At 48.5% G+C, this 26,565-nt stretch overlaps 2 protein-coding genes across 2 annotated transcripts in view; one reads left to right on the top strand and one right to left on the bottom strand.

The window, feature by feature from the left end:
• The window catches only part of UHRF1 (ubiquitin like with PHD and ring finger domains 1), a 169,263-nt gene that overhangs the window by 94,302 nt on the left and 48,396 nt on the right, over positions 1-26,565 (top strand). The window lies entirely within an intron of this gene.
• LOC128405896 (perilipin-3-like) lies at positions 1,900-24,945 on the bottom strand. Its single transcript, XM_053372923.1, has 8 exons — positions 24,723-24,945; positions 15,210-15,275; positions 13,566-13,761; positions 12,073-12,155; positions 9,564-10,059; positions 6,836-7,032; positions 5,268-5,399; positions 1,900-3,248 (listed from the first exon to the last, which is right to left on the bottom strand). Exons 2-8 carry the CDS (start codon positions 15,255-15,257, stop codon positions 2,655-2,657), a joined length of 1,746 nt encoding a protein of 581 aa, XP_053228898.1. The 5' UTR covers positions 15,258-15,275; positions 24,723-24,945; the 3' UTR covers positions 1,900-2,654.

The following is a 26,565-nucleotide window of genomic DNA, read 5'->3' as shown; positions in this document are numbered from 1 at the left end:
GATCCAAACTGCAGGAAAGAAGATTCCACCTAAACATTAGGAAGAACTTCCTGACAGTAAGAGCTGTTTGACAGTGGAATTTGCTGCCAAGGAGTGTGGTGGAGTCTCCTTCTTTGGAGGTCTTTAAGCAGAGGCTTGACAACCATATGTCAGGAGTGCTCTGGTGGTGTTTCCTGCTTGGCAGGGGGTTGGACTTGATGGCCCTTGTTGTCTCTTCCAACTCTATGATTCTATGATTCCTGTTCTGGAGGGTAGAACTCGAACCCACGGCTTCAAGTCACGAGAGAGGAGATTCTGACTCAAAATGAGGGGAAACTTTCTGACAGAAAGAGCCATTTGAAAGTGGAATAGACTCCCTTGGGAGGCTTGGAGGTTTTTAAGCAGAGGTCGGATGGCCACCTGTCAAGGATGCTTTAGCTGAGATTCCTGCATTGCAGGGGGTTGGGCTAGATGACCCCCAGGGGTCCCAGCTCTATGATTCTATTGACTGAAGGCTGCATCAAGACCATTGGAATTGTGCTGTAACAAATCTCTATTTTTTTATTATTCCTTTAGTAGATTTATATCCTAGCTTTTCCACCCAAAGGAGCCCAGGGAGGCAAATAGGATAATAAAATGAATGTATCTATAATAGCGATGAAAAAGAAATAAAATGGATAGAATAGGAAATATTGTGGAAGGCTGGTATGTATTATAGAAAGAAAAACAAAAGATACAGTCCGAGAGAAGATTGAGAAGATTCTTGCATGGAGGGGTTGGACTAGATGACTCTTGGGGTCCCCACCAACTCTATTCTATGTCTGTTTTGGCCCCAGTGACACATGCCTGAGTTACACCCCATTTGGACTACTGCAACACTCTCTGCGCGGGGCTGCCCTTGAACAGTGCTCAGAAACGTCAACCGGTGCAAGGAGCTTGCCGCCTGATTGCTGACCGCAGCTGGTTACAGGGAACAGACGACTCCCTTGATGCAACACCTCCACTGGCTACCGATCTGTTTCGGGCCTCAATTAAAAGTGCTGGTTATGCCCCATAAATCCCTACAAGGCTTAGGTCTTTAGGCTGTTCCCTCCTGCAAACCTGCCCAGCTCTGATCTTTGGGGGAGGCCTTTTTCGCAGGCCTGCTTGGCAGGGACATGAGACAGGGCCTTCTTGGTGGTGGCTCCTCCCAGGCAAGTTTGGAACTCCATCCCTGGAGAAGCCCGACTGGCTCCCTCTTTGCTGTCTCCTTCCACCGGCAGGTGATGCCTTCTTCTGGTAACAGGCTTCTGGTAACTGACTAGTGCCATGCTGTATTTGGGGGTTTTTTATTATCTGTGTTTTTAATAGATCATCTGTAGATATTGTTTTAATTCTATCAATGTTCACTTTCTTTTTTTAGTGATTGTTCCCCACCCCCATGTACTGGTGTGTGTTTTTTGGGGTTTTAAAAATTTTACTCTGGTTTTTTATAATCGCTTTTAATGTTTGCATCACTTTGTAAGTCACTTCAAATCGCACCTCGTGGAGAAAAGCAAATAATAAATAGACAATTCCTTCTCCCCCCAGGCTTCTAAGCAAGACACCCTTTCCTAGTCACCTATGGTGAAAAGAGTAATTTCCAGGCAAACGAAGAGGGGAGCTTTTTTTAAAAAAAAAAGTTGGCTCCTTTTATTTCCAGGCCACGTGTGACTCCCAGAAGCATGTGTAGGCAGTTAGGCTAGCAGATTATTTTTTGCCAGCTAATAAATTCCATGAAGTTATTAGCAACATCCTTGCTGCGTAGGCAGCTTGCATATTGTGTTTCAAAGCAGCAGGAACCAACTGAAGTGCTCTTGAGGAACTCGGATTCTGTGCTCAGAAAAGACAGGAGTCTGCTATCAGCATAAACAGTGCAAAAGAAGGACATTTTATTTCCCCCCCCCCAGAGGGTCAGGCAGGCAAGAGCTACACAAAACGGCTGCACAAAGTAATGGAAGTACAACTTAAGACACACACCGAACGCCACCTTTGAAACCCACCATGTTCACAAAGCCTTGTAAACGTCTACCTTCATTCCTCAACCCTCCTCTGTTGCTTCTCTTCCAAGCTCATCTCTGCAACAATGAGGACTACCCACTCTGTTTTGAACGGAACCTGAGATTTTAAACCCCCTGCCTGTGTGCCACAATGATGGATGGGTGTCTAAACACTGACCCACATATGCAGCTATCTATAGAGAATTGGTGAGGATGAGCGTTTTGAGACTTCAGCTCCCATCAAGGACGACGGAAGCCATCCATCCAGCAGGTCCCAGGATTCCCCGTCGTAGCACATAAATCAGCCAGCCCGATCCGTGCAAGATTCAGCTTGCTCTCACTTAACACAAGCCCCCGATAACTGGCGCATTCCCCCCAACCACCACCAAATGAAAAACAGGCACGTTTCAGCCTTTGCACCCTAGAAGTGAAATGACCCACGCTTTGAGAGGAGGCTGTCCCGGCGTATCTACATCTGGAGCATGAACTCATGCAGAGGCGCAGAGGACACCCTCCCCTCCAAACCGGTCCTTCTGGCTCCCTGCTTTTGATTCCCTTTAACGGATTGGCTTCTTGCAGTGTGTTTATGCGTGGGTGCAAAATGGCAATGGCTGAACCATTGGTTTTGGGGGTGGGTGCTGGAATAGCCCCCGGCTCTTATGCCTGCTTCTCAGCAGCACCGGAGAGCTGATTCAGAGTGCTCTTGCTAGGCTTCTTCTTCATCTCCTCTTCCTCGTTCATCTCTTTCTTTGCTTTCCTGGCCACGCCAGACACCAGACTTCCTTCCCCCTCGCTTTCTGCCTTTTTCTTTGCTGATTTGACTGCGACCTTCGCCGGTTTGGATACCGTCGCCCTCTCCTCTGGGGCCTCGCCCTCATCCATGGGCTCCTCCGGGGCCAAACTTTCCATCTCCGGGCTCTCCGTCTCCATCTCGGCGCCTGCCGACGGCCGGAAAGGCCCCACGACCCAGTTCAAGGGCGTATTTTGGACGATGTGATCCACCAGCGTCTCCAGGGCCTCCTGCGCCTGGGCGATTTTGTCCCGGCTCTGGGCCAGGAGGCTGGAGGACAAGTCCTGGAAGGATGAGACCGAGGTGAAAGAGGAGTGAAGCTGGCGGACGTTGCCGCGGGCTTGGGCCACCCTCTTGCGGAGGTTGCTGGGCAGGCCTTCGATGGTGGATGCCAAGTGAGCGTAGACCGGCCCGAGGTCCTGGGTGACAAAGCGAAGCATAGCCAGGGTGCCTGATTCAACCTGCCAGGGCAAAACAACACAATCACAGAGGGGAGGTTGCTTAAAGAGCCCTTTGCTGTTCTCATCATGGGGGAGTGGCTTAAAGAGCCCCTTGCTGTTCTCATCATGGGGGAGTGGCTTAAAGAGCCCCTTGCTGTTCTCATCATGGGGGAGTGGCTTAAAGAGCCCCTTGCTGTTCTCATCATGGGGGAGTGGCTTAAAGAGCCCCTTGCTGTTCTCATCATGGGGGAGTGGCTTAAAGAGCCCTTTGCTATTCTCATCATATGGGAGTGGCTTAAAGAGCCCCTTGCTGTTCGCACCATGGGGGAGTGGCTTAAAGAGCCCCTTGCTGTTCTCATCATGGGGGAGTGGCTTAAAGAGCCCCTTGCTGTTCTCATCATGGGGGAGTGGCTTAAAGAGCCCCTTGCTGTTCTCATCATGGGGGAGTGGCTTAAAGAGCCCCTTGCTGTTCTCATCATGGGGGAGTGGCTTAAAGAGCCCCTTGCTGTTCTCATCATGGGGGAGTGGCTTAAAGAGCCCCTTGCTGTTCTCATCATGGGGGAGTGGCTTAAAGAGCCCCTTGCTGTTCTCACCATGGGGGAGTGGCTTAAAGAGCCCCTTGCTGTTCGCACCATGGGGGAGTGGCTTAAAGAGCCCCTTGCTGTTCTCATCATGGGGGAGTGGCTTAAAGAGCCCCTTGCTGTTCTCATCATGGGGGAGTGGCTTAAAGAGCCCCTTGCTGTTCTCATCATGGGGGAGTGGCTTAAAGAGCCCCTTGCTGTTCTCATCATGGGGGAGTGGCTTAAAGAGCCCCTTGCTGTTCTCATCATGGGGGAGTGGCTTAAAGAGCCCCTTGCTGTTCTCATCATGGGGGAGTGGCTTAAAGAGCCCCTTGCTGTTCACATCATGGGGGAGTGGCTTAAAGAGCCCCTTGCTGTTCACATCATGGGGGAGTGGCTTAAAGAGCCCCTTGCTGTTCGCACCATGGGGGAGTGGCTTAAAGAGCCCCTTGCTGTTAGCATCATGGGGGAGTGGCTTAAAGAGCCCCTTGCTGTTCACATCATGGGGGAGTGGCTTAAAGAGCCCCTTGCTGTTCTCATCATGGGGGAGTGGCTTAAAGAGCCCCTTGCTGTTCGCACCATGGGGGAGTGGCTTAAAGAGCCCCTTGCTGTTCTCATCATGGGGGAGTGGCTTAAAGAGCCCCTTGCTGTTCACATCATGGGGGAGTGGCTTAAAGAGCCCTTTGCTGTTCTCATCATGGGGGAGTGGCTTAAAGAGCCCCTTGCTGTTCGCACCATGAGGGAGTGGCTTAAAGAGCCCTTTGCTGTTCTCATCATGGGGGAGTGGCTTAAAGAGCCCCTTGCTGTTCTCATCATGGGGGAGTGGCTTAAAGAGCCCCTTGCTGCTTGCATCATGGGGGAGTGGCTTAAAGAGCCCCTTGCTGTTCTCATCATGGGGGAGTGGCTTAAAGAGCCCCTTGCTGTTCGCACCATGGGGGAGTGGCTTAAAGAGCCCCTTGCTGTTCTCATCATGGGGGAGTGGCTTAAAGAGCCCTTTGCTGCTTGCATCATGGGGGAGTGGCTTAAAGAGCCCTTTGCTATTCTCATCATGGGGGAGTGACTTAAAGAGCCCCTTGCTGCTTGCATCATGGGGGAGTGGCTTAAAGAGCCCCTTGCTGTTCTCATCATGGGGGAGTGGCTTAAAGAGCCCTTTGCTGTTCGCACCATGGGGGAGTGGCTTAAAGAGCCCCTTGCTGTTCTCATCATGGGGGAGTGGCTTAAAGAGCCCCTTGTTGTTCGCACCATGGGGGAGTGGCTTAAAGAGCCTCTTGCTGTTCACACCATGGGGGAGTGGCTTACAGAGCCCTTTGCTGTTTGTGCAATTCAAATATAAGGTTATATCCAACTGCATACTACTTAGAGTAGACCCACTGCAGTTGTTGAGCACGACTAACTTGTAGTCCCCCCTAATTTAAAAAAACCAACAGCAGCTTTTAAAGCGTATTCTTTGTTACTGCTACGATACAGAGACGAGAGGTACCTCTGGCCTTGGGCCTCCGGCTGCGGCCTGCCTCTCCTCCGGCTGTGCCTGGGTCCACTCGAGCAAGACCTGGCTCAGCTTCTCCTGAGCCTCTTGGAGCCTCTTCCCAATGCCTTGTTGCGCGGCTTCAACCTGTAGAGGCAAGTGGGGCGCAAGAAGTCAGAATGGGGGTTAAGGGATGCTGACAACGGAAGAGATTAACTTTTGCATTTTTACACTGCTTCTCTAAGTGACAGAGGAAACCAGATTATGAAACCATGCAGAAACATCATGGAGGGGAGATAAAATGGATGTCAACAATAAAAGCGGAAAGTTTTAATGCAATGTGTGTCAGTGTTGTGTTTTGTATAACGCAGGCATGGCCAAACCTGGCCCTCCAGCTGTTTTTGGACTACAACTCCCATCATCCCTAGCTAACAGGACCAGTGGTCAGGGATGATGGGAATTGTAGTTCCAAAACAGCTGGAGGGCCAAGTTTGGCCACCACTGGTATAACGTATACATTATTAATTTCATTTCTATACCGCATTATATTTTGTAAGAAAAATCTCTCGAAATCTGAAGCCTCCCATATTAAATATCTTTGGAAGACAGGTCAAATGATATTACAAGCGCCATGGCAAACTTTCTTTAGGAGGCTATAAGAAAAAAAGATCATTCTGCCCTAGATAAAACAAAATGACAGCCTTGGTTTCTTCCATCTGTCTGTCAGGTCGTTTTAACTGTATCTAGTTTTGAAATTACTGGAAGGACAGATCCTGACGCTGAGGCTCCAATACTTTGGCCACCACATGAGAAGAGAAGACTCCCTGGAAAAGACCCTCATGTTGGGAAAGATGGAGGGCACAAGGAGAAGAGGACAACAGAGGACGAGATGGGACAGTGTTCTCGAAGCTACCAGCATGAGTTTGACCAAACTGCGGGAGGCAGTGGAAGACAGGAGGGCCTGGCGTGCTCTGGTCCAGGGGGTCACGAAGAGTTGGACACGACCAAACGACTAAACAACAACAAGTTTTGAAATTGTTTTGTGGGTCTTTGGACCGCAATAAAGTATTCAAAGTGTCGGTGCTGACCTTTAAAGCCCTAAACGGCCTCGGTCCAGTATACCTGAAGGAGCGTCTCCACCCCCATCATTCTGCCCGGAGGCTGAGGTCCAGCGCCGAGGGCCTTCTGGCGGTTCCCTCATTGCGAGAAGCAAAGCTACAGGGAACCAGGCAGAGGGCCTTCTCGGTAGTGGCGCCCGCCCTGTGGAACGCCCTTCCAGCAGATGTCAAAGCGATAAACAACTACCTGACATTCAGAAGACATCTTAAGGCAGCCCTGTTCAGGGAAGTTTTTAATGTGTGATATTTTACTGTATTTTTGGTTTTTATGGAAGCCGCCCAGAGTGGCTGGGGAGGCCCAGCCAGATGGGCGGGGTATAAATAATAAATTATTATTATTATTATTATTATTATTATTATTATTATTATTATTGATGTAGTGTTGTGGAAGAGGGAGGAAACGGAGAATGGTGGTACAATGGCATGGAGGCAGCTGGGTTGTGTCTGCTAACGCACCAGACTCACCAGGTTGATCACCAGCTGGAGTTGCGAAAGCGTATCCTGAGTGTTCTCCCTGATGAGACGCACCTTGTCCAGGGAATGCAGGTAAGCGCGACGGCGGACTTTGCTCGACAGCGACCCCAGGCGGACAAAGTAACTCTGCTGCTTCCTCTGCTCTTCCAAGGCCTCTCCGAAACCTTTGACCTCTGTGGCCAGCTTGGCTGCAACAAATACGAACAGATAAGCATCAGCATGTGTGGGAAAGATGGGCAAATCTGGAAGGTTGGGGGGCTTCACCCCCCAAAAAATATTATTTGTACATTGTAGGGGGGTTGGACCAGATGAATCCTGGGCCCTTCCAACTCCACAATTCTATGTTCTGCAGAACTTCGGGGTCCCCCTCAAGCTTGCTAATACCCATCCTTTTGTGTGTGTGAGAGGTACAATTTTGGCTCCATAAGCAACTGGTGTGTAGAAACATTACTGTAGTTGTGGAACCAGAGCACAGCCGTCATGACTCGTTTTGGCCACTTCTCATTCTCCATGACTTTGTTTGCGAGCCCAGGCGCTAAACCTTGTCCCTGGAGCCTACCCCACCTCCAAGAGAAGACATGACAACAATGTATGGGTTTCAATTCGGCCGTAACTTTATTTACCGTATTTTTCGCTCTATAACACGCACCTGACCATAACACGCACGTAGTTTTTAGAGGAGGAAAACAAGAAAAAAAATATTCTAAACGAAACAGTGGATGTATGATTTTTGTGGTTCATGCTGTGGCCACAGACATGTGATCTGACGGTGAGTTTGGGGTAGCCCAATGCAAAAATCCTGAGGATCCATGTGGATCCGTGCTTTGTAACCACGTTTTAAGTGGGGAGGGAAGGAAAAGCACTCAAGGGACAAGGAGCATGCGTGGGGTGTGTGGAGAAGGATGCTGCTAATAATGCAGAAGAGGGATATAAGGGGAGAAGGCTCCTCTCCTCTCCCGCTTTGCTCCTTTAAAACAAGCAGGCTCTGCTTCTCTCCCTCCTCCCCGGCTTAGAGAGCTGAAAAGCTTTGCTGCTATTTAGCGAGCTGAGTGGGGAGGAGAGAGGGACAGAGAGCACGGTTTAAAGCAGCCAACCAGACAGGAGCCGCTTACACCTGTGTAAGCGGCTCCTCTCCCGCTTTGCTGTTTCAAAGCGAGCCACGGAGGAGGGAAGGAAGGGGAACCATGGATCCTCTGCTCACGACTGCAGCAGATCCCCCCGCAATCCTTCGCTCCATAACACGCACAGACATTTCCCCTTACTTTCTAAGAGGAAAAAAGTGAGTGTTATGGTACAAAAAATATGGTAATTTCAGGCGTAGGAACCTTGGCTTACGCCTTGGAAGGTATCCCTCTCAGGCCGACCGGGGCTGAGGGTGCGCAGGGCAATCAGGTGTTGTGGGAGGGGACTGTAAAGCGTTAACTTACCCAGCATGCCCTCCCACTTCACCTAGCCGGGAGTTTGACCTATGTGCCGCCACTGTAGGGCTCCCGCAATCAACCCTTTAACGGGACCTGCAAACGCCGCCACATGGGGGTGCATCAATATGCTGCCCCCGACTCGCAGGTAAGACTATAGAATACCGGCCAAGGCCTAAAACCACCATTCCAAGGGCTAAATAATTAAAGAAAACCCTCCAGTCGACTGCCACCTTTAGTGACATTGATAAAATCAATTACCTGTTGTAAACCAAGAAATCTTTAATTAAAAAATATGTAAAAAAAAAATCAATTACCTGCTGTCCAGCTCAAACAAACCTTTTATGTTTAACACAGCAAAGTTTGCACTAAAAGCTTCTCATCTCAGGAAAGCTCTAGAGTCTTGTTCCCTGAGTTTTCCACCATTTGTGAAGTGTTTTATAATGTTTTAATCATATGTGCTATAATATGTTTTTGAGACCTGCTTGGCTTTGTTTTGGTTGTTCATGGCTATAACCTGTATTTGGCTGAGCAATAAAACCTGGCGATGGCTTGGGGTATGTTCACACCCTACATCTAAAGCATGAGGAGACCACATGGCTTCTCCACTGAATTATTGCAGGTGTAGTTGGCGCTGTGGGTTAAACCACAGAGCCTAGGACTTGTCGATCAGAAGGTCAGCGGTTCGAATCCCCATGACGAGGTGAGCTCCCGTTGCTCAGTCCCCGCTCCTGTTAACCTAGCAGTTCGAAAGCACGTCAAAGTGCAAGTAGATAAATAGGTACCGCTCCGCTAAAAACTCTGATATCCCATAATTAAATACAATATACTCCCATAGAGGGGACGTGGGTGGCGCTGTGGGTTAAACCACAGAGCCTAGGGCTTGCAGATCAGAAGGTCGGCGGTTCGAATCCCTGCAATGGGGTGAGCTCCCATTGTTTGGTCCCTGCTCCTGCCAACCTAGCAGTTCGAAAGCACGTCAAAGTGCAAGTAGATAAATAGGTACCACTCTGGCAGGAAGGTAAATGGTGTTTCTGTGCGCTGCTCTGGTTCGCCAGAAGCGGCTTAGTCATGCTGGCCACATGACCCGGAAGCTGTACGCCGGCTCCCTCGGCCAATAAAGCGAGATGAGCACCGCAACCCCAGAGTCGGCCACGACTGGACCTAATGGTCAGGGGTCCCTTTACCTTTACCTAGCTTGTCAAAGGTGCTGAGAGCTGTTGGAAGCCCCCATGATCCTGACCAAACTACTATAACCAAAGTGTTAGCCAATGCTGCAGAGCACCAAAGCCCATTCTCACCCAGCTCCTCGTCAGTCATGGGCAGGTAGTAGTCCACCATATCCTCTGTCTTCCCCAACATGACGTTCACACCGCTGCTCAGCGCCTGCTTCAAGAGGCTGGTCATCTCAATGCCTTCCTGGACAGGCCCGCAGGTCTTGACTTGGCCAGCCACAAGCTCCCTCGTCTCTTGGGCAGCTTGGAGGGCGGTATTGACCACCGACTTGGTCAACTCCACGCTGTCCTGGGCTGTCTCCTTGCCCAGGTTGACAACGTCGGCCACCCTATGAGTGACAAGCTCCTTCGCCTCATTTGCGGCGTTCACTGCGGTGTTGACGGTGGAGCTCACCACTGATTTGGTCAAGTTGACACTATCCTGGACAATGTCCTTGGTGAGATCGACAGCTTCAGATACTCTGTTCGACCAGAGTTGCTTGGCGCCGGAAGCTGCATCCTTGGCTACATTGACCGTGGAACAGATGACCGTTTTGGTTATGGTGACACCGTCTTCAATCACCTAGAAAGGAAAGGAGACAGACCAAAGGTCAACTCACTATTACTACTACTACAACAACAACAACATTTATACCCCACTTTTCCTTTGAGGAACCCAAGGTACTGTCACAGACTGGTTGGATGCAAAGAAACAGTAGAAGGAACCAGCTGGGGAACCCTCAAGAGAAGAAGGCTCAGAGCCCAGGGAGTGGTGGTGGGGCAACAATGAGTGGTCAGAGGGGGAAGACTGGGAGGAAATGTGTCAGAAGTGGAAGAGGCAACAGGGCTTAGTGAGCAATGGAGTCCAGGAGACCCGTCAGGAGTAAGCATGGACCAATGGTACCAAATAGTATGGGAAACAGCCCTACTAGAAAAATTAACTAATAAACTGAAACTGACACGGGGACAAACAGAAGAAGACGCCTTCACCCCGGTATGGCTCCCCTTTATCACATACACAGCCCAACAGGACAATGACAATAATCCACCAACAGCATACAAATCAATATGGCGAACCTGATCCAAAACACCCACCCACTCACACACGAAAACAAAGATCACCACAGCCAATCACAAGCAAACAATCACACCCCAGGCCAACCCCAACCTCTCTCACCACCAAAGGAACACAAGTGAACAACACAAGCAACGCTGACACCAAACTCTACATACATTAAACATAATAGAAACACCGCTACCCGACCCCACCCCCATCCATCTCCCCTCCCTCCACCCCCCTTTCTCTTTTCTTTCTTTTTTCTTCTCCCCCTAATGCCTCAACAAATGAAACGGATTTGTAAAAATGTTACATGGAAGAAGAAGAAAAAATACGAGGCACTACACTTCTGTAAAACAAGAAAATCCTTAATAAAAATATATATATAAAAAAAGCAATGGAGTCCAGAATCAGTGGCAGAAGCTGAACCAGCAGAGGAGAGATACTTCAGCTGGTGAAGAGGCACAGGTGTCTCCCTGGCCTGCTGCAACAAGCTCCCCTTCCCTCTGGTCTCCCAGCACCAGGAGAGGCATGAAGAGGGCAGGGGAGATGTTAGTTCCATGCAGGCACAGTCTCAGATTGCATGGGGGGAAACCCTGCAGAGGAGGGGACTTAGGCAGCTGTGGGGAGGTGGAGACTTCCAGTCTCAGCAACAGCTTCATGGGGGCAAGAGCTGCCAGAGATGGATTGCTGTGCTCATTAGGCCTTACACTCCTATGCAGATCCTGTTTTTTGCTAATAGAGAGTTAACTCCAACTTCCTCAGTGTGATTTATTGCTGGCTCGCTCCTGTCAGGTACATGGTTTCCCTGTCTCCACTTCATCTTCGCAACAACCCTGGGAGGTAAGTTAGGCTGAAAGATTTTGACTGGTCCATGGTCACCCAGTGAGCTTCATGGCTGAGCAGGGACTTGAGCCCTGGTCTCTTGGTCCTTGCCCAATTCTCTAACAGCTATACCACATTACTTGCAGTGCAAAGGAGCTGAATAATACCATATTAACTCTGGGCAGATCAGCACCAGAGATCTAAAGCACAACATTTAAAGCTGGTGACCTCCCCACCAAAGAATCTCAAGAGCTGTAATTTGCTAAAGTATACTGGGAATTGTAGCTCTGTCAGGGGAGAACTACAGCTTGCAGACTACTTCAACCTAATTTGAATGGGAGAAATACTGATTAACAGCTAAAAAAAGCCAGTGTGGCGTAGGGGACTAGGAGGACATGGGAGAGACCAGGGTTCAAATCTCCCCACTTGGCCTTGAAGTTCACTGGGTCACCTGGAGTGGCCAGTTGTTGCCTCTCAGCCTGGCCTACCTCTCAGGGTTGTTGTGAAGTTGAGAATGCAGAGAATCATGGGTAGCCCCACCCACAACTGGCCTGCCTAGGACGATAACTCAATCAGCAGAGCGTGAGACTTTTCAGTTTCAGAATCGCGGGGAACGTTGGGCAAAATATTCCTGCACTGCAGGGGGTTGGACTAGATGACCCTCGGGGTCCCTTCTAACTTTGCAGGTCTGTGATTCTATTATTGTACTTGTACCTGATGAGCTGGCTGGTGAAGAATAGGGAGAGTCTCTTCCAGCTGGTCCAGCCCTTTGCAAGCGTATTGATTGACAGCAGCAACTGGCAGAAGGAAAGAAGGCAGATCACACAAATTCAGTGTGTTATAAAACACACACACACACACACACACACACACACACACACACACACTTATTATCGTTTAAAAGGAAACATTTCCAGGGCAGGAAAATAACAAAACCAAGATCAAAACCCCACGGAAAACAATAATCTATATCCGCTGAGAGATATACCGTATTTTTCGCTCTATAGGACGCACTTTTTCCCCTCCAAAAATTAAGGGGAAATGTGTGTGCATCCTATGGAGCGAATGCAGGCTCCTTGGCTTCAGCGATAGGAACGCGAAGCCTCCGAAGCGCTCCCTCCACGCTCCTTGGCTTCGCGTTGCTTTCACATGAGCTCAGGTTTAGCAAAGTTGGTCTCAATATGTTTGTGAGGGAGTTGAGGCGGCGCAAAGAGCTCTCCTTTCATGCAAGTGCTCGGGTTTTGCAAAGTGTGTTTTAAGCACAGTTGGGCTGCCTTTTAAAGGAAGACTTTTGCTTTTCGATTCAGCAAGCGTGGGCAGTGCAGCTCTCTTGTCTGCTTCTTAGGGAGGGAGCACGGGAAAGATCAGCGAGCGACAAACTGACAGGGACAAAAGCACAGCACTGCAAAGACAGCCGCTGTAAAATGGGGTCTGAGGCAGGTCTGAAACTGGAGCAGCCTTCTGGATGAAATTCTGCTTGCCCCCCAATGCAGACAGAACCACAGGGGCAGAGTGTCCTTCAGCACTAGTGTCCTCTAGTTATCTCCCGCTTGGACTACTGCAATGCGCTCTACGTGGGGCTACCTTTGAAGGTGACCCGGAAACTACAACTAATCCAGAATGCGGCAGCTAGACTGGTGACTGGGAGCGCTACCAAGACCACATAACACCGGTCCTGAGAGACCTGCATTGGCTCCCAGTACGTTTCCGAGCACAATTCAAAGTGTTGGTGCTGACCTTTAAAGCCCTAAACGGCCTCGGCCCGGTATACCTGAAGGAGCGTCTCCAACCCCATCGTTCTGCCCAGACACTGAGGTCCAGCACCGAGGGCCTTCTGGCGGTTCCCTCATTGCGACAAGCAAAGCTACAGGGAACCAGGCAGAGGGCCTTCTCGGTGGTGGCGCCCGCCCTGTGGAACGCCCTTCCAGCAGATGTCAAAGCGATAAACAACTACCTGACATTCAGAAGACATCTCAAGGCAGCCCTGTTCAGGGAAGTTTTTAATGTGTGACATTTTAGTGTATTTTTGGTCTCTGTGGAAGCCGCCCAGAGTGGCTGGGGAAACCCAGCCAGATGGGCGGGGTACAAATAATATATTATTATTATTATTACTACTACTACTACTACTATTATTATAGCACTCCACAAAGAGTTCTCCTAGATACACACCACAACTTCCCCCCATTCTGTGGCATTCAAGGACTCACTTTGGGGCTCGAGGTGGCCGAGAAGTGGCTGGGCGCCCCCGACGGCACTCCCGACGGCCATCGCCGCCACCGTCTCCGCCACGCTGCAGGCAGAATTGATGAACGGGTAATTCTCCTTGGCGTAGTTATACAGAGAGTGGCAAATGTCATAGGTGGAGCTGACTAGGGGGAGGCTGGTCACTCTGGTCACGACATTCTGGAAGAGGGTGGAGAACAATGAGAGTTTTATAGCACAGTCGCAATTAATAATAATAATAATAATAATAATAATAATAATAATAATAAATTTTATTTATATCCCGCCCTCCCCAGCCGAAGCCGGGCTCAGGGCGGCTAACAACAATAAAACAATACAAAAGTACAACACAAACAACACTCTAAAATCATTCATTATAAAATTAATTAAATTCAAGCCACTGGCCACCATTGGGCCAGAGCTCCGCGAAGATTGCCGAGGGAGGGAGTCAGGCTGTGCCCTGGCCAAAGGCCTGGCGGAACAGCTCTGTCTTGCAGGCCCTGCGGAAAGATGTCAAGTCCCGCAGGGCCCTAGTCTCTTGTGACAGAGTGTTCCACCTGATTGGGGCCACAGCCGAAAAAGCCCTGGCTCTAGTTGAGACCAGCCTAACTTCTCTGTGGCCTGGGACCTTCAAGATGTTTTTATTTGAAGACCGTAAGTTTCTCTGTGGGGCATACCAGGAGAGGCTGGATGGTTACGTGGGAGCCGGTCCATTTATTTATTAAATTTATTCAATTTCATCTGAAAATCACAGGGTGGTTTGTTGTACTTATAGATCAGCAGGGAGGGTAGCTGGTCAAAGCAGGAGGGGGAGAAACCACCTGGTTTCTTCAGCAGCCTGACTCAAACACACCTCATCTCAGCTTCTTGGAATCTTCTGCCTCTAATTCTGGACTGCTCTCTGTCACAGCCTCTTCCTGCTCACTAAACCCTGTTACCTCTTCTGCTTCTGACATATCTTCCTCCCAGTCTGCTCCCTCTTCTCCTTCTGACCATTCATCATTGTTCTACCACCATTCCCTGGGCTCTGAGCCTGCTTCCTCGGGGGGGTTACCCAGCTGATTCCTCCCACCGCTCTTCTGCATCCAGCCAGAGGCCAAGAGGCTGGTGAAGAGTCTCGGGTGTCTCCTCATCCCGCTGTGACAAGCTCCCTTCCCCGCCCCGCTCTCTTAGAACCAGTAGAGGCATGAAGAGTGCGGAGAAGTTAGCTTCTTGCAGGAGCAGTCTCAGATTGCTTGGGGGAAATCCTGGCTTTGGGGAGGTGCGGACCTTCAGTCTCAGCAACTGCTTCATGGGGGCAAGACCTGCTGGAGATGGGCTTGCTGTGATCATTGGCCTTGACACTCCTGCACAGATCCTGCTGTTGCTAATAAAGAGTTAACTCCAAATTGCTTGGTGTGATCTGCTGGCTTGCTCCTGTCAACAGACCGGCATTCGTTGCAAGGGTATTTTAACAAGGCACTTCTAGAGGGACTATACATGCCCTGCACAGGTCAGATCTGCCCTTCTCGCTGATCTTTAAGAGATCCCCAAATCCTCTCCTTTACCTTCCTCCTGCTAGGACTACCTCTGTTTCAGGGCCATGTTTGCAGCACATGTTTCACGGCCGTTGGTGGATATTCACTTACCGCTGTGTGTGGAGCCTCTTGGCCATCTCCTTTGACATCAGTAGCCATGGCAAAAGTCAAACACACCTGCAAGGCAGAGACAAAGAATGGAAAGGTGATCAGGAACGGTGGCAGGTTTTGCTTTTTGTTATTAACGCGGGCTGTATTTCGACCTGAGTGAGCGCTTAAGGAATGCTAGCTCTGACCTCTCTGGTTTAACCCACAGCACCACCCACATCCCTAAGGTTTAGTAGTGTTTTGCATTTACCTGTAGTCTCCTGGCATAACCACATGGTAGGAGTGATGATGAGGATGAAGAAACCTGCACTGTACATCGAAGGGATGTATTATGGCCCCAATTGCCCACACACCCACACATACGTTTGCCGGCACATGCAAAGCAGTTAGCAAAACATTTGTGTCCCGCATAAGTCACGAGGTCACACCATGTGCCTGCTCATTTCTACAGTGTATAATCTCCTAGATTAAAGATGGAGTCAAGGAGAAAAGCCACCGGAGAAAGCCCTAGGCTTTGGTCCCTGTTTAAAAAGGGATTTTTAAGAGTCAGAAAAGACCTTCAGGAGCCAGTTTAGGAAGATTCCTGCCCCACCCTATCATGCCACGGACTCTGTGCAGCCATCAGAGCATCTTGCAACAACATTGTCTGTCCAAAACTTGACCAGACCATTGAAACGTAGTAACAGCTTGCTGGGTCAGGCTGATGGCCCATCTATTCTGGCATCCTGTTCTCACAGCGGCCAACCAAATAAATGCCCCCGAAGCAGGATCTGAGCACATGAGCAACTCTCCCTTCCTGCAGTTCCCAACAACAGCCATTCAAATGCATTCTGCCTCTGGCGCTGGTGGGAGAACGCAGCTGCTAGCCATTATTAATTACTGTATTTTTTGCTCTATAAGACTCACTTTTTCCCTCCTAAAAAGTAAGGGGAAATGTGTGTGCGTCTTATGGAGCGAATGCAGGCTGCGCAGCTATCCCAGAAGCCAGAACAGCAAGAGGGATTGCTGCTTTCACTGCACATTGATCCTTCTTGCTGTTCTGGCTTCTGGGATTCAGAATATTTTTTTTCTTGTTCTCCTCCTCCAAAAACTAGGTGCATCTTGTGGTCTGGTGCGTCTTATAGAGTGAAAAATATGGTGATTAGAATTGTATGCCGCCCTTTGTCCGAAGATCACAGGGCAGCTCACAACATAAAAATACAAAATGAGAACACACAATATATATAATAAAACAAAAACAAACCAATAACACCACACACCCCCATACAAACACATTTAAAAGACCGTAGAATGTTAATCAGCCAAAGGCCTGGTTATAAAGGAACGTTTTTTGCCTGGCACCTAAAGATATGTAATGAAAGTACAAGGCAAGGGCCTCCTTGGGGAGAGTATTATGCAAACAGGGAGCCACTGCAGAAAAGGCCCCGTTCTCGTGTTGCCACCTCTCGCAGAGGAGACACACAATGAAGGACTCAGAGGATGATTGCAGGGTGTGGATCAGTTCATAAGATAGCCTTGTCCTCCTTAAATATCTCTAATCCTCTTTTACAGCTGTCCAAGTTGGTGGCCATCATTGCATGTCCTTTTGACACTCCACCCCACACCTGGTGATCCTCCCAAACACGGATTTTAAAAATGCACCTCCCTTTCACCCCGTCCTTGAACAGGCTGTCTGTATAAAGGTCAACACATATCGTAAGAGCATAAAGGAGAGGCCTACTTAATCAGGGTGCACCTATCTTGTTGTCACAGTGACCAACCAGGTTTCCCCAAGGGATGCGCCAAAGCAGGACATGAATGCAATAGTACTCTGCCTGTTCCTGGTTCCCTATCTGGCAGTTCCTTTAACGGCCTTTCGGTGCTTAGGCAAATATCTTTCTTTTCTGAACCCTGGCATTCCAGGTCCTTGTCCAGCATTCTGACCATGACGCCACACTGTTAGAATTCCTGCTCCGTGATTGCAGTCATGGGATTGTTGTCTTTCACATGACGGTGTATGTTTTGACTCCACCGTGTGGGAAGTGACGGAAACAGGATGTTGTGTTCCTGTGTTCCGTGAAGTGGGACTATTGTCCTTTGTTCTTTCTCTCTTTGCTTTCTGATGCTAGAGAGAGAGGAAGCCATGTTGCAGTGCTCCGTGTGTGTTTATATATAAATAAAGTAGATTAGCCAAAAGGCTGAGTTGCTGAGGTCCGTTACGCAACTGCACAAACTCTGCGGATCCCTAAGTGTGCCAGTGTTGGTTGGCATTGGTCGCTGTGATGTTTGGGAACAAGAAAGCTTTTGAAGCTCCCGAACGATCGACCAGGAGGGAGAGAACATGCCAGTTGGGCATGTGTCTCTGCCAGGGTCCTACTCTAGCGTAGACCGAGCTCTTGACACACACTGCCTTTCAAAACTTCTGCTCTTATACATCCTTTGCCTCTGGGTCCATGAGATGCAGCTAAGCGCATTCCTTTCTACTCTGATGGCAGCATCCCCTGTTCTACCTGGAAATGTTGGGGATCGAACCTGAGGCCTTCGACATGCAAGGCAGATGTTCTGCCACTGCCCTCCCTTACCAAGAACTACAATTATTTGCACGTGTCCAACAGAAGCACCGATAAAGCAACAACTCAGTACCAGAGAAAACACCCAAACAAGGAAAATGACACAACAGCTGATGTAACATTATCTCTCATTAAGGGTCCAAAATAGAAGAAAACAAACACTACTATCCCATTCAAATCAAACAAAAGAAAACATCATCATGCTTTATTATGTTTTATATGTTGAAAGCTCCCCAGAGTGGCTGGGGCAACCCAGATGGGCAGGGTACAAATCAATTATTATTATCATTACTATTATTATTATTAATCAGACAGGGACTCTCCCAGATGACCTGTTTATTGAATGCTAATCCCAAATTGTTCTACAAAGTTTGCATGAAGGTTCTATGGCGTAACTGTTTAGTGAGTAATCGCTTTGAGATGTTTGCACAGATGTTCCTATTGGTCCACACTCCCCTGTGCATTTTGCCATCGGTTTATGGGCTTGGGGGTGGGGGTGGTAGAAATGGGCTTGTTCTGCAAGAATGCCACATCCACTTTCAATGATACAAACTAAATTTGCAGCTGTGTGAAGTTCAGACAAAGAGAAATTAAAATAATTGTTGCTCAGCACTGCCCTTGAGGTACTATGAGATTTTGTAATAGCACCCACAAATTTATTTCTCAGATGAGGCAATTTCAGAAAATTTAGACGCAACAGCCACTCCAGCTGGTCAAATGCTTTATGCAAGTCCAGCATGATCAAAACCAACTGGTTAATTTTCCTTTTGCTCTGCTACCCTACTATTCAGAAATCTGTGGGCTAGATCCAATGATATATGACACCCTGGTATCATCTGGGCTGATGATACTAGTGCTAATGTTATTCAGTCTAGAGGTGAGAATAGCAGTAATCTCCTTTTGATTCAGATTAAGTAAATATATGGGTCTATATTATTCTAGCATAGCTGTCAACTTTTCCCTTTTCTTGCAAGGAATCCTATTCGGAATAAGGGAATTTCCCTTAAAAAAAGGGAAACGTTGACAGCTATGTATTCTAGGTTTCTGCCAGATGTTAGCATTATCGTGATTCTAGGATTCTTCCGTTCGTGTAGAATAGGAGCCTCTTCCCCAAAGTCATAAAAAGAATCCATTCTAAATGTGGCGCAAGGATCTATCCAAACATAGCGTGCACCCAAAAAAAGCTGTTGGATTTGCCGTATTTCAGCTTTGAGATCCCCGGTGTCATGACCCTGGGGGTCAGATTCCTCATCTTCAGCGGATGAGGATGAAGACTCTGAAGCAGAAAGGGAACCAGCCCCAGAAGAGCTCTCAGGTGAACCTGCAGGTGGGCAGAGTGCTATGGTGGTCCTGCTTGTGAACTTCCCATCTGTTTGACCATCTGTTTGGCCACTGTGAGGACAGGATGCTGGGCTAAATGTCTCCAGCTTTTCTTACGCTCTTTTTAAATATTTCGATGTTTTAAAATCTTAGCCATTCCCACCTTGCATAGCTGCTTTCAGGGCATCCCATCATATATGTGGGGATGACTCTCCCCCTTGACTTGAACTTCAAAGTACACCTATTATTGTCTCCATCTATGGCATCAAGCAAATGTGTGCTTGTCTTATCTGACCTGGACATCTGTCCATCTTTTGTGCCTTGGAGCTTTTTTTTGCTCCATCACCTGATCCAACACGGGGGCGATTGGGCAACGCAGTTGTGTAAGCTCATAATGATATTTTGTTTTCCTCAGGGACATAGTTGGCATGAACGAGATGGGTGGATGGTTGGTAGATGGCTGTGGGCAGGTGAACCTTGCCCAAACACACACGACACCGTTCCTCTAATCCATGCTGGAATATTAGATGCCCCGTCATTCTACTTGCTCTTGAAGACACACCTGTTTAGACAAGCGTTCCCCTGAACTGCACTTGTGATTTCATTGTTTCAACTGATTTTAAATAAACCATTCTAACTGTTATGCTTCTTGTTTGTTTATTTCACTGTATATTTTTACTAAGGATGTTTTAATGTTTGAATTTAATTTTATTTGCTCTATAAGACGCACCAGACCACAAGACGCACCTAGTTTTTGGAGGAGGAAAACAAGGGAAAAAAATATTCTGAATCTCAGATGCCAGAACAGCAAGAGGGATCGCTGCACAGTGAAAGCAGCAATCCCTCTTGCTGTTCTGGCTTCTGGGATAGTTGTGCAGCCTGCAGTCGCTCCATAAGATGCACACACATTTCCCCTTACTTTTTAGGAGGGAAAAAGTGAGTCTTATAGAGCAAAAAATACGGTATACATATACAGTGGTACCTCAGGTTAAGAACTTAATTCATTCTGGAGGTCTGTTCTTAAACTGAAACTGTTCTTAACCTGAAGCACCACTTTAGCTAATGGGGCCTCCCGCTGGCACCGCCGTGCAATTTCTGTTCTCATCCTGAAGCAAAGTTCTTAACCCAAGGTACTATTTCTGGGTTAGCGGAGTCTGTAACCTGAAGCGTCTGTAACCCGAGGTACCGCTGTATGCATTTATTGAGAGCATTTGCACCCCACTGTTCAGCCAAAAAAAATCCCCAAATCGACTTACATGCAATGAATTAAAAACAAGGCAGGCCCTGCGTGCAGATTTACAATCTTAAAAAACAGCAACCCACAACACACAAGGGGAAGGGGACAGGAAGACGGGGAAATCAAACACAATGTATTGCATATTTTATCGCAAACTTACTCAGAAACCAGGGGAGGCGGGTGGCGCTGTGGGTTAAACCACAGAGCCTAGGACTTGCCAATCAGAAGGTCGGCAGTTCGAATCCCCGCAATGGGGTGAGCTCCAGTTTCTTGGTCCCTGCTCCTGCCAACCTAGCAGTTCAAAAGCACACCAGTCCAAGTGGATAAATAGGTACCACTCTGGCGGGAAGGTAAACGGCGTTTCCGTGCGCTGCTCTGGTTCGCCAGAAGCGGCTTAGTCATGCTGGCCACATGACCCGGAAGCTGTACCCCGGCTCCCTCGGCCAATAAAGCGAGATGAGCGCCGCAACCCCAGAGCCGGCCATGACAGGACCTAACGGTCAGGGGTCCCTTTACCTTTACTACTCAGAAACTATTTTGGCATCGAAGGGATCTACAAATGAAGCAACAGAAGAGCCCCGCTGGATTAGGCCAAGGGACTATCTAGTCCAGCATCCTGTTCCCCCCCCAGGGGTCAACTGGATGTCTTTCTCAGAAGCCCACAAGCTGGCAATGAGGTCCCTAGCTTAAGTTTACCAGACGTCCCTGTTTCCCGGGGGACAGTCCCTGGATTTACAAATAAGTCCACATACAAAATCCACTGAAGTTGAAAAGTGTCCCCGGATTCATTGGAAAAAATCTGGTAACCTTACCCCAACTCTTTCCTGCTGCTATTTCTTGAGCCACTGGTATCCAACATATGAAAGAATGTTCCCTTTGCCTCTTTGCATCTCCAGCACTTATCTGATTCAGTCTTATACATCTTAGCATCAGGGACCTGTCAAACCAGTTCGGTCCTTTTTTTGTAACACACCTTGCGCATAGTAAGTAAGTGCTGCAAGTGGGGACTGCAACCAAGTGTTGCAGCGTGGTGCTCTGTGCTTCAATATTCCAGACACTCCAATCCATTATCCCTCCTCTCCATTCTCCTTTCCTTCAACCCACCTCCCAACCCCACCAGTCAGCCACCATCCCATGGCCGCTGAGCATGCTCAGTCCTCATTGGGCTGTTTGGGGGGCTGCCCCACCAAGGCTTCATGCCTCCCCTAAATATTATTTGCACTCCTTGGGGTTCCCCCAAGCCTGCCAAAATGTGTGAATGCATCCTCATGCCCCTTGCTTGTCTAGATGCGAGGATAGTGAAGAAGAAGAAGAAGAGTTTGGATTTGATATCCCGCCTTTCACTCCCTTTAAGGAGTCTCAAAGCGGCTAACATTCTCCTTTCCCTTCCTCCCCCATAACAAACACTCTGTGAGGTGAGTGAGGCTGAGAGACTTCAAAGAAGTGTGACTAGCCCAAGGTCACCCAGCAGCTGCATGTGGAGGAGCGGGGAATCGAACCTGGTTCACCAGATTACGAGTCTACCACTCTTAACCACTACACCACACTGGCTCTTGAGTGAGCTCTGTGTGCGTGTGTGTGTGTGTGTGTGTGTGTGTGTGTGTGTGTGTAGAAACTAGACTCCTGAAACATTTACATTAATTGCTCTGGCCATTTTGCATCTGGCCATGCCCAACATTAGCAGAAGGCCCCCAGAATATTGTCAAAGGTTCCCCATGCCTAGGTTTTAGCAAAGGGCAAAGTCTTCTATTCAGCAGAGGAACTGCAAAGGATTCAAGGATGGTCAACAGGCTTGTGGAATTAGTGGACGCCCCTCCCTTCACTGGACCTCGAGCCCAAAACCACCTACCCGCCCACTTACGAGTAAAGCAGCCTGTTCCTCATTACACAATTGTCTGCTAACAACCTGTGGCGCACCTTGCACCAGTCCCTTGCGGGATAGGGAGGTAATGATAGCTTTCGATGGAATGAGTCAGCTGTAAGGATCTGAAAGGCACCCACGCATCTTTGCGGCGGGGGAATAATTAGGTCCAGGGCGTCCTTCCAGAATGTGCCTTCCATACCCGCCATGTAAAGGATCCGTCCCCTTGCCTTGTCAATCTCTGGGACCCACAAGGCGGCTCAAACACCAGAAATAAGACAAAACGAACAGGAATGCTTGAGATAGACCTTTGGACCTCCAGCTGTTGCTCAACCACAACTCCCATCCTCCTTGGCCATTGGTCATGCTTGCTGAGGCTGATGGGAGTTGGAGTGCAACAACAACAGGAGGGCCACTCTTTCCCCATCCCTGATGCATACGAAAGCTTACAGGCATATCTCCATTCTGGCCAGCCCTACTATTAGGGAAAGCAGGGGTGGGGGACATTTGTCCCTCCATCTGTTGCTTTGCAACAACAACAACTCATCATCATCCCTGGTCATTGTCCAATGCGTGCCAGGATGATGAAAGTTCAGCAGCGTCTGGAGGAGCAAAGGTTCGCCACACCTGTCCTCAGGTTAACTAGCAGCCCATTTCCCAAAAAAGCAAAGTCTAAACCATGCTGTGAAAACAATAGTCTTGTGGGCACCTTAAAAACAGGCAAATTTCTTATAGCACAAGCTTTTGCTCATGCTACCAAAGTCTTATACAGTGGTACCTCAGGTTAAGAACTTAATTCATTCCGGAGGTCCGTTCTTAACCTGAAACTGTTCTTAACCTGAAGCACCACTTTAGCTAACGGGGCCTCCTGCTGCAGCTGCGCCGCCGGAGCATGATTTCCATTCTCATCCTGAAGCAAAGTTCTTAACCTGAAGCACTATTTCTGGGTTAGCAGAGTCTGTAACCTGAAGCGTATGTAACCTGAAGTGTATGTAACCCGAGGTACAACTGTAGTTCATCCCAAGGACTTGATTTAGGTCCCATGCCACCACTTGAAAGACCCTCAAACCACAGACGACACTCAGCAAACATCAGATAGTGGGAAGATGGGGAAGGGGATAGGAGATGATACTATATTCATAGAACCATAGAATTCTAGAGCTGGAAGGGACCCTCGCGGTCATCTAGTCCAACCCCTTGCAATGCAGGAATCATAGCTGAAGAATTCCTGACAGATGGCCATCCAATCTCTGCTTTAAAACATGCAACCATCTTCTGAGGTTGTCAGTTCCACTGTGAAACTGCTCTTACTGTCAGGAGGTTCATCCTAATGTTTACATGATCATTTGAATCCATTAGTTTGGGTCCTGCCCAAACTTGCTTGCTCCATATTTCATGACAGCCCTTCAGATAGTTTATGGTGGGCGAGTCTACCACCCCTCCATCTTCTCTTCTCTAGGTTAACCATCCCCAACTCCCTCAAGCATTCCCTATAAAGCTCAATTCCAGACCAGTTTGTCGATATCCTTCTCAAACTGAGCTGCCCAGAACGGGACACAGGACTCCAGGTGGGGTCTGACCAAGGCAGAATAGAGCGGTCCTATTAATTCCCCTAAGGAATTAGGCATAAGAGAGAGAGGTTCTTCCCGATTTCTGGACTAATTTATGGTTTTAAAAGTTGAAAACCCAACCAACCCTTTGAATTGGGCTCAGCGACCGATGGCGGGAGCTGGTCACCTCAGTGGAAACCAGAATGATATTATATTCCAGTTACATCAACCTAGCAGTGGAATCCTGCAACTGGCTTCCATTTTCTCCAAATGTGGTTCGAAGACATCACATCTCTAGGCTGAGTTGCAGTACTGTAGTCTTAAACTGGGTGTTCCTGAGACATGAGTGACGATACAAAGATCGAAGGATGCTTGTGCAGTATCGGGGACTGCTCTAGTTTGCACACCCACACCCCCGCATGCCTGGTAAAACACAATCCCCATTAAGGACGCTGCTAGACATTTCAAAGATCTCAGGCACAAACCCACAACACCAATTTGCAAAGTGCCCCTTTGGGACAGATCTGGGGAAATCCTGTTTTTTCCCCATTGTTAAATAGGCACAAAAAGTTCTTCCAAGCTTAGGCTAACCCTCCTGGTTCTCTCGGACGCCACTGAAATGTCGTCCCATTTCTATGTACCTATTTAGCATAATTACATCTCACCGTATTATTTTTTGGGCTGCTGTTACAGTTTCTATCCCATATTCCCTTCGAAGGAAGAGTTTCGTCCCCTCTCCACAGTGGCGTAGCGTGGGTTGTCAGCACCCGGGGCAAGGCAAGGAATTTGCGCCCCCTAACCCGTGGATTTGCGCCCCCTAACCCTAACCCCCAGATGTTGCGCCCGGGCCCCCCTGCACCCCCCACGCTACGCCACTGCCTCTCCATTTGCTCCTCCCAACAGGTAGGTTATGCTGAGAGACAGAGGCCGGTCCCCAAGGTCTCCCAGTGAGTTGCATTAAGCTGCCCCTGTCCCAGCACAATACCCCACCAACCTTACCTGCTCCTTATGATTCTTCCTCTTGGCCCCGGAAGAGTCACACAGCACAGCTGATGCGCATGAAATCTTCTAATATAGCTAATTGCCAGAAGCATGTGATGGGTGGAAGGGGAGGCGCTCAGCCAGGGAGTTTCCCACAGCTTCCCAGGAGCAACAAGTGGGGGTGGGACATTGCAACATCTGTAGGAATTGCAGCACCGCCTTGCCAAACTTCCAGTGCGCTTTGCTCCTTGCAGCGGTTGCCTGGACTTTGAAACTAGGTGAGAGGGGACAGATCCCAGAACCGTCCAGTAGGAGGAGTCCCCGCACCCCAAACAAGGGCGTATAAATGGGATAATCCGGGTCAATTCCCTATGGAAGCCCTTTTGGTTAAGGCTAGGCAGCCTCGGTCTTAGAGAGAGTAGACTTTACCTGTTGCAAACACAGTGAAATATACTCAGAGTCGCAAAGTGATTTCATGCTCTTTATTCAGCTCATAGTGGTGAGGAGGAATGAATGAAAGTCCCCTCAAAGTACCTGCTTTATATACATTATTTACACAATGGGCTGCACATGTTTGGCTAATTCCGGAATTCTACTCAGGGGTTTAGACCACAGTGCCACCCGCATCCCCTCTTTATGGTGTGTTTGCAGCCCTTGATTTGAGGCAGGGGGAGTCACCAACGATCAACCTCAGAACCCTGTTGTCAGTGGAGAGAAAATCTCCTCTGTTACAATGATCACCTTTTATTTAACAAAATGCTGCATGATTGTGAACAAACAAACAAAACCTCTAAGCTGTTTAGAAAAATATAAAGCAAAATGTTAAAATCATTGATAAGAATCCAGCTTAAAGATAGGTACCTAAAATCGTTTAAAAGATCATTTAACGTCAAAAGCAGCTAAAAAAGAGATAAAGCACATGTCTGGATAAGCTTGCCTAAACAAAACAAAAAAAGTTTTATGCAGGGTGCTGAAAAAGTAAACAACTGATTTCTTACAAGTGTGGGTGGAAGGGAGGTGCATTTTTAATTCGTGCTTCGAGGATCGTCAGATATGGGGTGGAGCATCAAAAGGATGGATAATGATGGCCACCAACCTGGATGGCTTTAAAAAGGTTGGACACATTCCTGGCGGATAAGCCTGTCAATTGCTGCTGGCCACAATCACCACGTTCTCCTTCTACCATCGGAGACAGTAATGTCCTGAATTCCTGTTTCTGGGAATCACAAATTTGGATTCTGCTTGTGGGCTTCCAATTGGAACATCTGCTTGGCCACTGTGAGATGCTGGATGCTGGACTAGGTGGGCCATTAATAATAATGTGGAAGAGGGAACAAGCTTGTTTACTCTTGCTCTGAAATGTAGGACCCGAACCAATGGCTTCAAGTTACAATAAAGGAGATTCTGACTCGAAATAATAATAATAATAATAATATATTTATACCCTGCCCATCTCGCTGGGTTTCCCCAGCCACTCTTTGTGGCTCCCAATATTAAACACGATAAAACGTCAAACATTAAAAACTTCCCTAAATGGGGCTGCCTTCAGATGTCTTCTGAAAGTCAGACAGTTGTTTATTTCCTTGACATCTGGTAGGAAGGCGTTCCACAGGGTGGGCGCCACCACTGAGAAGGCCCTCTGCCTTGTTCTCTGTAACCTTGCAATGAGGGAACTGCAGAAGGCCCTCAGTGCTGAACATGTGTCCGGGCTGAACGATGGGGGTGGAGATGAAGACGCTCCTTCAGGTCTACTGGGCTGAGGCCGTTTAGGGCTTTAAAGGTCAGCACCAACACTTTGAATTGTGCTCAGAAACGTACTGGGAGCCAATGTAGGTCTTTCAAGACCGGTGTTATATGGTCT

Source organism: Podarcis raffonei, chromosome 18 (assembly GCF_027172205.1).
Source record: "Podarcis raffonei isolate rPodRaf1 chromosome 18, rPodRaf1.pri, whole genome shotgun sequence".
NCBI classification, from domain to species: domain Eukaryota; kingdom Metazoa; phylum Chordata; class Lepidosauria; order Squamata; family Lacertidae; genus Podarcis; species Podarcis raffonei.
The sequence above is the reverse complement of the archived record's forward strand: the minus strand, read 5'-3'. Positions and strand labels throughout refer to the sequence as shown.